General features: G+C 38.1%; 1 protein-coding gene across 1 annotated transcript in view; it reads left to right on the plus strand.

The window, feature by feature from the left end:
* Positions 1 to 10,171, plus strand: part of STAC (SH3 and cysteine rich domain) — a 474,096-nt gene extending 463,925 nt beyond the window's left edge. The window contains exon 11 of the mRNA XM_073678295.1: positions 4,585 to 10,171. Coding sequence (XP_073534396.1) covers positions 4,585 to 4,683 — 99 coding nt within the window. The 3' untranslated portion in view covers positions 4,684 to 10,171. The remainder of the gene's footprint in view (positions 1 to 4,584) is intronic.
* The last annotated feature ends 975 nt before the right edge of the window (positions 10,172 to 11,146 follow it).

Below are 11,146 nucleotides of genomic sequence, written 5' to 3' on the forward strand. Positions count from 1 at the left end.
GTGGGCACCATCTTAGGACAGGGTCCAGTTCAGTCAGGAGGAGAGGAGAGAAGGAGTTCAGCCAGAGAGGGCTGACAGGGAGCTGTGGCTCAGTCTGGGCCCAGCTCCACGAGACAGGCCTGGAGTGGAGGCCAGAAACAGCAGAAGAAAACAAGGAACAGGAACACAGAGAAAGGCCCAGAGGCACGAAGGTAGAAGGAACCCCAAAGCCCCAGGAGATTGCGGGTGAAGGGTTGGCAGAGCAGGGTACCGGAATGCAAATTGGTGGAGGCAACAGATTCCTCAGCCAAAGACCGGAGGTTGTAACCACATCTTGGTGTGACCCCTCACTACATCCACCAGGAAAGCATACCACATAGGGTCAGGGAAACCGGAGATAGGTTTCGCCAAGAGAAGGCCCGAGGGAGCTGGACAAAGGTGGGTCACTGGTGGGGACGGCCAGAGAAGGGAAGAGAAGGGAGCCCTGTGCCACGCTCTGGAATTGCCTGGGAGTTGGTCGAGCCCCTTGCCTGGTGGACGCAGCACGGCTTGGGCAGTCATTCCCTGCAGAAGTGACTCGGATAACAACTGTGAGTAAAGCATTGGAAACTGCAACCACACGTCTCTGTGTTTCATCGCCGCACCTGCACCATCAGTACTGGGACGCTCACACCATCACTCTCATCAACCACACTAGCTGCCCTGAGGCAATACTTCTCCCGTAGGGAGCTATCCCATACTTGGCTGCGCATACAATATCAGCCTCAGCGGTCTGCAGCGCAGCGGCGGTCCCCACTGACCCCAATCCACGGGTGGCGTAGTCGGACATTTGTTATTACACTAGGACTGCCACTGGTTTGACCACCCTGAGCCACGGACCGGGTAGCCGCCACACTGAGACTACCACTCCCAGCATCCCACCAGAGGCCCAGTTCTGGGTTCCCCACGCGGCCCAGGGGGCGCGTCATGCACATGCTCTATCCACTCTTAAGATGATTTCTCGTTAGATATAGCTGATGGGAAATTATACCAATAAAAAAAGCACCAAACAAAAGAAATATGTATTATCTGTCAATAGATTACATTTTTACACCTCATGCACACAGCAGAACTGAAGATACTGTTATAGCGCTGCAATATTAAGTGAATATTAAGTGAACAAATAGGGCATAATATGGTATCTCATTGAATTCAATGAAGTCTGTTTGAATCTCAAGGCATATGAAGGAATAATAAAGCCTTATCAAAGTCTAGGGTTTTCTGAAATGGGTATGGTCACTTTCCCTTTTAGTGCACCCTTCCTCACAAAGTAGCCAGTACTTCGGGCCATAAAATGGCTGCTGGGAGAGAAACATGTGACCAGTCAAGTCTATCAGCCTCCTCCAATAGTAAAACACCTCTCACGGAAAAGCTACTTTTCTATTGAAGGAGTCTCCTCCACCAGCATCCATTGTATGGACAGAAGCATTGGTCAGCATGTGTGGAGAGCTGTGGAAACAAGTGAAAGTGGCCAACCCCTTTAATACAGTTTCAGAGTCATAAGCGTCCCTGTGCATTAAAGCTTGCTATCCACAGCACAGTTCATGCACATGGCTATACATTGTATATAGTAGTTGTCTTCTTACTTGTGGCAGTTAAAAAACAAGACAATATAGATAATTTAAACAAGTTGGCAGTTTTTTGTCAGTACTTTCCTCATATGAATGTTTCGCATTCTTGCTGCAAGTATCGTAAGTAGAATCTGAGCTCTCTAAGGTTTAACTCCCCTGATGAGTTTTTGGTGCTGTGTATTTTCACTGAACAAAAAACGCAGCATTTTACAGTTACAGCAAAGCGGGTGGGATTAATAGACCTTTCCTGCCCAATGTACTTTTTCTGTGCAATGTAAACTGACCTGCTGTGCGTCTTTCAAATCTGCAACATGTCAATTTCTCTTCCGAGTACGCTGAGTTTATGTGCAGATTTTCCCTATAGACTTACATTAGATGTGGAAAATCCACAGGTAAAAAGTGAATGTACGTTTTTAGTGCGTTTCCACTGCAGAAGCCCACTAAAAATGCATATAATCCACGCATGACTATATCAAAAAAGTTTTGTCAAAGCCAAATACCAGGAAGTATTAGGAACAAAGCAGCTTTATTTAAAACATGACTTAAAAAAACTAAGAATCAAAAACACAATAAAAATGCATGTAAAAAATGCAATAAAAAAAGTAACCTAATTTAAAAAAAAGGTGCAGAAATGGTGCAGAAAATCAGCAACATCAAAAACACACCAAATACTCATTGTGACTAGGGATGAGAGAACTTGTTCGGAAAACGTTCACCAATCGCAAATTTGGCACAAACATTGCACATTCAGATTTGTGTTCGTACCCCTGAGGCTTTTTACTCAAAATCAGCAAAATTCAGCCAAAGTGCTGTATATGATCACGTCTCCATTAGTGTTTTTTAGGACTTTGGCTAGGATAGTGATGCTGTATGATGAGCAGGGGGGGATGTGTTTGATGAAGGGAGGGTGTGGGGAGAGGTCAGAGGAGTGGCAGACAGTTATTCTTACATTTTTTTTCTTAACTAAACGTGTGAAGATTTCGGCCACCAATCAGGGCGCAGGAACCATCCACAACATCCAAACACAAGGGCTTGTGTCATTGGCTGCCGAAGTCACATGTCCCTCTTGATATAAATAGCGGACATGTTGTTTTGGCGCCATTTTGTCAGTGTAACAACGCAGAGAGGCTGCTCCTGCTGCTAGTGCATAGTGAGATAGTTAGCTAGGCAATTGATTGTCAGTCAGCTAGTTCAGATAGATAGGATCCTGTGTGGCAGGGAAATCGACCTTCCAGCATATAAATCCTTTTTGCTAATATTGTGGTCCAGAGACACCAGGCCACATCTCAGCATATAACTCTGTTGTGCTAATATTGTGCTTCATGCAGGAGTACACCTTTGAAACTCTAAATTCTTTCTACTAATACCGTGGTCCTGAAATAAGGCCATATTTGTGCATAGAAAGATTTGGTGCTGGTAATTTTTTTGGCCAGGCAGGAGTTCTCATTTGAAAATCTAAATTCTTTCTGCTACTAGCATGCTACAGAAAACAGGCCACATTCCTGCATATAAATATTTTGTGCTACTAATTTTGCTTCAGCCAGGAGTCCACATTTTAAAATCGACATTTTTGTTGCTAATAGCATGCTCCAGCCACACTATCTCTGACCCTGGTACCTCATGTATGGCCCATGCCTGACTGCTGCTGTGTCATTATAAAATTTTGACTGTGGGTCAATTGATGCCACTTTTCCTGGTGTCTTCCCCTAATTTGAGCTGTTTTGGCAGCTTTTGGGCACTCCTAAAGGCGTTGCCTATGCATTTGGTTTTGCCTCCCATTGAATTCAATGCTGTTCAGATATGTTCAACAAACTGTTCGGCGAACATCGAGAAATTCATCCATCGGAATCTAATCGAACCTTAGACATGCAAGAGTAGCAAAGTTGCTCTGCTTTGCAATGCTTACCTTTATGTTTTCCACTGCTTGATCGCTACATGTATTGTAACAACTGTGGAGAGGAAGAGACACGAACTACAGTTCAGCAGACAGCAAAGTGACTTTACCAGATTAGAAAATATATATAATAGACAGTGAACAAATATAACAGAACTTACGACCAGTTTTCCAGATTATATGTTTAAGTGGAAATGATCAATGCTGAAAATTAGCTTTGCCATCATTTCACCAATTGGCAACTTCCTTTTTACACAGCTACATTTACATCATAATGTAGGCTGTCAAAGAAGTCTATATTCCAGTCTCCATTGTCATATCTGGGATATCTAATTTTAATTTAATTTCTAATTATGGAAACACTAGCAAATTTTATTTTCTACAGTGTGCCAACGCTATATGTTACTATTGCCAATGCCAATATATTGCTGCTGAAAACTTTGTTAACATACTGTCTATGTATTACCAGAAATACATATAAATAAATTGGAATTAAAATTGTAATCGTCATTTTAATTTTTATTTCATGAATCAATAGTACTTCTGAAAATAAGCAACTGTGTAATATATCTTATCAGGGAAATCTTCTTCTTTCTCCTCATGTACAAATAATTCATTTTCAAAATTCTTAATCCTCAGGTTAAATCTCTATTCAGTGAAGACAGACTTTCCCATTACTGAGATTGGAGATGACAGCTCCTACTGATGAGATTCTGTGTAGATGGGAAAGAGGAGAAGGGAGGAGCAAGAGACAGAGCTCTTCTTTCCTCATTTTAACATGGAATCATATAAAAAACAACTGCCATTTCCTATTTCAGCAATGTAAAAATCTGTCTTCAGTGAATACAGATTTTACCCATGAACTGAGAATTTTGAAAATTAATGATCAGTCCTGCCAGAGATAGAAGCAGATTTCTCTGATACAATATATTAAAGTTTCTTATTTTCTTATTTTCATGTGTACTATTGATTTATAAAATAAAAATTAAAACAGTTAAGTAGAACTGCTTTTTTCCCAGTATGTAATTGTGATCAATGAGAAATAACAAATAAGTCAATGTTTAATATATATATATTATTTTTATATTTTTTCACATCCAGATATGTGCCAGTTCTGAGAAGGAGAACAATGGCTTTCTAAAAGTAATCAGTGGGAAGAAAAATGGATTTGTACCCATTGATATTTTGGAAAATATCTGACTCTGGAATTTGGATGATGGATTCAAGCTTTCTAGAGAAATGTTTGTGAATCGTGTCATGTGATTTGGTGATTTGGAAGGCTTTAAAGAAACCAACATGGAATAGCTGCACGATTGTAAGAGATTTAGAACCGAAGACTTGGACTGTTATGGCACTGAGAATATACAATAAATGACTTAGAAATGCATAAAAGATATTCTGATTTCCCAACCTGGAAAACAGTAAATGCTGCTTTGGTGACCATGAACTTTAGTGATGAAGTTATAGCCTCTGTCTATGTCTTAAAACTATTCCGGTCTGGGGTTTTTTAAGATCAGGGTTCAAGGAGTAGTGAATTGAGTATGATTTTGCCTTTATTGGGACAAACATTGCTCCAATTCTCACTCATTTTCTAACATTGGAGCAGTGACCTTACCTCTCTATAAACTGTACAGCAGCCTGTAAGCTCTATAGGGCAAAAACTGTGCCTGCAACATTTTTTGCTTAGTGATGCGTCATTTTCTGTAACACACAACTCTATTTTATATGTCAAAAGGAGTTGAAGACAATTCGTATTGATGGATGACTCTGCCACTCACTCACTCATTTCTGCCACTTTCTTTCTATTGGAGTTACTAATCAACAGTTAATTGTAGTTTTGTTTGCACCATTATTAATTTATTAAATAATAGTTAATTAATATTTTAAAGTATTAACATTAAGAATACATTAGAGAAATTCTGTGTGATAATTTTGAGTTCGATTTTGACACAATTACAAATAGATGTAATATGAATATGGATGAATTTTAGAATGCTTTTTATTTGAGATTTTATATTATATGAGTTCATTATATCTTATTTAATCAATGCTAAGTTATATTTTCTTGTGTAAAAAAATGAATTACATTTTAATTTCCAATTAAAAATATATGTCAGTAAAGTACTTCCATTCTAATATCAGTTTGAAGAAATATCCAGGTATATTGTTATAAATAACTGGTTGCTATGAAGTTAACTGATGATTTTTTTTTTGTATTCTCCAATGTAAAAGTTTACAAACATTCAACATTGAAATTAGAACTTACATAAAATGTGAATGACCTGTTAAATGATTTATATTGCATGAATTATTCGTAATATCTAAAACAAAAAAACAACATAATTCTGTTTTGCGCTAGAGTCCTTTGCTAAAGGTGTCAAAAAAATGCTTGGCATGGATGTTGTGAAAATAAGAAATAGAGGAATAGCCCAGTGGATCCAGCATACACCACTCCAGAGTTCTTCACTGGCTTCTGAAGCAAAGTTTGCACCATTCGGAAGTCAATAGCACACATTAGAAGAGCATCCATCCGGTGACAGGCTCCTCTCGTCACCTCACCACTGGAGGCTTAAGTAGTTCTGTTGATATTCAGACAGTGCATATACGAGATGGCACAAGCCTCTAAAGATGCCAGTAGTGGATCCATGGGGCTGGTGGAATGTAAGTATATTTTTTAGCATTAGACAGCCCCTTTAATAATGGTACATGAAGATAATATTAACTATAGAGATAAAAAATGTATTATCACAAATATATGCAAAACACTACATATTTACAATATACTATACAATAAAAATGAAAACAAATAATTTGCCAGTGTTTTAGCAATAATAACCTACAAACACAAGGAGTTCTAAAAGCCAATAATTTATATTACAATGCAATCTTATTAAATTTTAAAAAGCAATCATTAAAAAGGTAAGCAATAATAAGTCTACAGTATATACTGTACATCATACAATAAAGGCAATAATTCATTACCAAATTTAATTGAAAATTATTCAAGGACAAACATTCAAAGTGCTAGTACGTAAAAGTGATTCAGCAGGGAGATCTATCTCACACTAGCAATGACCCATGGAGGCAGTGGCTTAACTTGAAGCTCCTGGGGCCCATGCACAAGCTCCAATAGGGCCCCCAATTATTACAAATGTTTAATAGTAATGGTCTTTTCATATAGGCCAAAGTGACCTTTTGGGCAATCCCTGAACCAATTAAAGTTACACCACTGTATGGAGTTTAGTTTAGTGTTTATAAGGGTTAGCACCATCTTGGAGGGCTTAGATTATGGGCCGCAAATAGTGAATTTCTTTGAGTGGATTGCTAAAAAATCTGTATTCTGAAGAATACATTTTTTTGGAAAATTCGAGAAGAATTCAATTCCACTCAATTCAACTGAATTCTTTTTGATTTTCCAAAAATATGTATTTTTCAGAATACAGATTTTTTGCAATTTGCTCCCAACAAATTCAGAAAAATAGCAGCCACCTGGCTACCATTTTGTTGAACTGTAGAGGGCTAGGAAAAGATTTTAAAAACTGAAAACTCACTTCATCTCTAACTTGTCCCACCACCACTGCAGCCCACTGTCTGGTCTTCCATGCCTCTTTTGGCTTTCTCCCATTGTGCATACAATTTCTTCGGCATGTCTCACTCTGGACTTCGGCTTCTGTCACCACTAGGTCTCTGAAATCCCTGCACACCGTGCTATCGCGGTGCACATTGTGATGCTGATTAGGCCTCGGGTGACATATATCATAGCGCATGACTTGTGCTGTGAAAACATGGCACTCAGGGACATAAGAGGCCTAATCAAAACAGAAGCCATGTTCCAGAATAAAGTGGCTGAAGACGATGTGTGCGACAGGGAAGGAAAAAATAAATAGCGTGGAGGAGCTACTTAGGTGGAGGCACAAGTGAGGGGTGAGGTGAGTATTAATTTTTTTTACATCCTTCATTTAACTTAAAAAGAAAATTGAATTTCCCTGATGAATTTCAGATCTTTGCCAAATTTGAATCTCTGCAGATTCAATCGTCTCTAGTTACAATTGCTGATGTTATATGACTGTGATGCCACCATCTTTTTTTTTGTGAAACTCATTACTGTTTCCCTTTAAAATATTTTTTTGTGATTTAATGCAGATTACATTTTATAATGACATATCGGCAGTCCTTGTGTTTGTATCTTGTTATTGTGCATTTACTTGTAGTCTTATTTACTTTCTCTTGCACCATGTGCACTTAGATACAGTGAAAATCTCTGAGACGTGACATCATGTGCATGTCCTGCTACTAAAAAGATTTATATTTATTTTTAGACCAGCATTAAGCATTTATTTTAACTTTTTATGATTTTTCTGTTTTGTTGTATAGTATAATGTGAATATTTGTTTATATCTATTGTTTATTTCTTTTCAATAAAGCCAACAAAATCTTGGTTTACAGCTATTTATATATATATATATATATATTTACATAAAATAGAATACAATACATAATGAGAGGTATTTGTAAAATAACTGAATATTTGACTATATTTTAACTGTGGATTATTGCTAAAGCCCAGTTACACTATAAAATCCATGCTATGTTCTGTTGTCATACTTAAGTATTTTGTTTGACTTCACAAAAATATAAAATTTAAATCAAATGAAAAAAAATCATATGACTGAGTTTGCCATAAAATAAATAAAAAATTAATAATATTTCATAATATTAAAAGGGGTGGTCCAACGTATTAAAATAAAAAAAATTGCCAACCAAGAGATACTCTTAAATGAATAAAATGAAACTTACTCACACTCGTGGATCTAACACAGGCTGCTTCAGTGGAACAGATTGTCATCAAAGACATATTTGATGACACACCAACCACGATATCCCACTGCAGACCACCTCACTTACCTGGGCTTAATCCAACGGGATAGTAGAGAGTAAGCATGGCTCATTTATTCATTCATTTTAAAAGCATACCTGTTGTTGGTAAGTTTGGCAAACTAATTAAGTAGGTTACCTATTACATTAACACACAGTTACATACATATAACAGAGAATATTTTCTTTAATATAGTATTAATGGGACCTGTTGGTCTCTGATGGATAAGAAGATACTTTGGTTTATCAAACTACTGAGTTTTGCAATTGTAAAAGATGCAAAACTCATTAGTGATGTTAGAGAAGAAATCTGCTGTTATGATGCCTCACTCAAATTGGCCGAGTCTACCTTTGTACATATTCTGAAGGTAACACCTCTTACACTGATGTTCTAGCATACTGAACTCATGGCACTTTTAAAGCTACATATTTTCTAATTGGTTCTGCTCAATTCTACTGTTCTACACCAAGGGCAAACATTAGAGATGAGCGGTGTTCGACTAGAACTGTTCGCCAATCTCAAATTCGAGCTGTTTTGGGCGGTGTTCGAGTTGTACGACGAACCCGAACGATTTGCAAAAAATTCGGCTGTTCGAGGTTATGTTCGATAACTGTTCGTGCACCAAAAGCGTGTCCTGCATGTCTGGCGCTATTTAGAGCACCAATCATGCAGGGATTGTCTGCCACTCACTGTAATGCCACAGCCATGGTGGTTGTGGCATTACAGTGATTGCCCAAATCGATGGGAACAGTGCCAACAGTGAAACATGAAAAGCCGGCAATTCAGCAGCGGCATACACCGGTACCCGACAATTTAGAACCAAAGAATAGAGCTTCACACATAGATTAGATAGATATAAACATGTCAGCCACATATATACGAAGTACAGTGAAAGTGCTGCTTACTGTACTTGTCATTTAGCGTAAAGGATTTATCAAAAAAAATAATAGTGTTTTCATGCACTGTCTCTTTAAAAAAGCCGGCCGGCAATTCAGCAGGGTACCCGACAATTTATAACAGACAGAATAGAGCTTCACACATAGATTAGATAGATAGAAACATGTCAGTCACATATATATGAAGTACAGTGACAGTGTTGATTACTGTACTTGTCATTTAGTGTAAAGGATTTATTTAAAAAAATAATAGTGTTTTCATGCACCGTCTCTTTAAAAAAGCCGGCCGGCAATTCAGCATCTGTACCCAACAATTTAGAATAGAAGGAATAGAGAATCACACATAGATTAGATAGATAGAAACATGTCAGTCACATATATATGAAGTACAGTGACAGTGTTGCTTACTGTACTTGTCATTTAGTGTAAAGGATTTATTAAAAAAAATAATAGTGTTTTCATGCACCGTCTCTTTAAGAAAGCCGGCCGGCAATTCAGCATCTGTACCCGACAATTTATAACAGACAGAATAGAGCTTCACACATAGATTAGATAGATAGAAACATGTCAGTCACATATATCATAGAATAGAATGGTAGAGTTGGAGGGGACCTCCTGGGTCATCTGGTCCAACCCCCTGCTCAAAGCAGGATTCACTAAATCATCTCAGACAGATGTCTGTCCAGCCTCTGTTTGAAGACGTCCATTGAAGGGGAACTCACCACCTCTCGTGGCAGCCTGTTCCACTCATTAATCACCCTAACTGTCAAAAAGTTTTTTCTAATATCTAATCTGTGTCTCCTCCCATTTAGTTTCATCCCATTGCTTCTAGTCTTTCCTTGTGCAAATGAGAATAAAGATGATCCTTCTACAATGTGACAGCCCTTGACATATTTGTAGACAGCTATTAAGTCTCCTCTCAGTCTTCTTTTTTGCAAGCTAAACATTCCCAAATCCTGCAACCGTTCCTCATAGGACAGGGTTTGCAGACCAGTCACCATTCTGGTCGCTCTTCTCTGAACTTGCTCCAGTTTGTCTATGTCTTTTTTAAAATGTGGTGCCCAAAACTGTACACAGTATTCCAGATGAGGTCTGACCAAAGAGGAGTAAAGACCGATAATTACTTCACGTGATCTAGACTGTATGCTTCTGTTAATACATCCCAGAATTGTATTTGCCTTTTTTGCTGCTGCATCACACTGTTGACTCATGTTCAGTCTATGATCTATTAGTATACCTAAGTCTTTTTCACATGTACTGTTGCTTAGCTCTATTCCTCCCATTCTGTATATGCTTTTTTCATTTTTATTGCCCAGATGTAGTACTTTGCATTTTTCCCTGTTAAAAACCATTCTGTTGGTTGCTGCCCACTGCTCCAGTTTATTTAGGTCTTTTTGAATCCTCTCTCTCTCTTCTCTAGTATTAGCTATCCCTCCTAGCTTTGTGTCATCAGCAAATTTAATCAGTTTACCCTCAATTCCTTCATCTAAATCATTGATAAAGATGTTGAACAATACAGGTCCCAGGACGGAGCCCTGTGGTACCCCACTTGAGACATTCATCCAGCTGGATGTGAAGCCATTTACAACCACCCTTTGAGTCCGATCACTAAGCCAGTTATGAATCCACCTAACAGTTGCCTGGTCCATTGCATACTTGGTCATTTTTTCAATAAGGATGGTGTGAGATACTTTGTCAAATGCTTTGCTGAAGTCAAGATATACTATATCTACAGCATTTCCCTGATCCACCCAGTCAGTGATTCTGTCATAGAAGGAAATTAAGTTAGTCTGACATGACTTGTTAGTTACAAACCCATGCTGACTCTGGTTAATCACTTCATTCTTATCCAGGTACTTACATACATGTTGTTTAATAATTTGTTCAAAGA

This window comes from Phyllobates terribilis, unplaced genomic scaffold (assembly GCF_046119375.1).
Source record: "Phyllobates terribilis strain yellow unplaced genomic scaffold, ASM4611937v1 Scaffold_4__5_contigs__length_816908805, whole genome shotgun sequence".
NCBI classification, from domain to species: Eukaryota; Metazoa; Chordata; class Amphibia; order Anura; family Dendrobatidae; genus Phyllobates; species Phyllobates terribilis.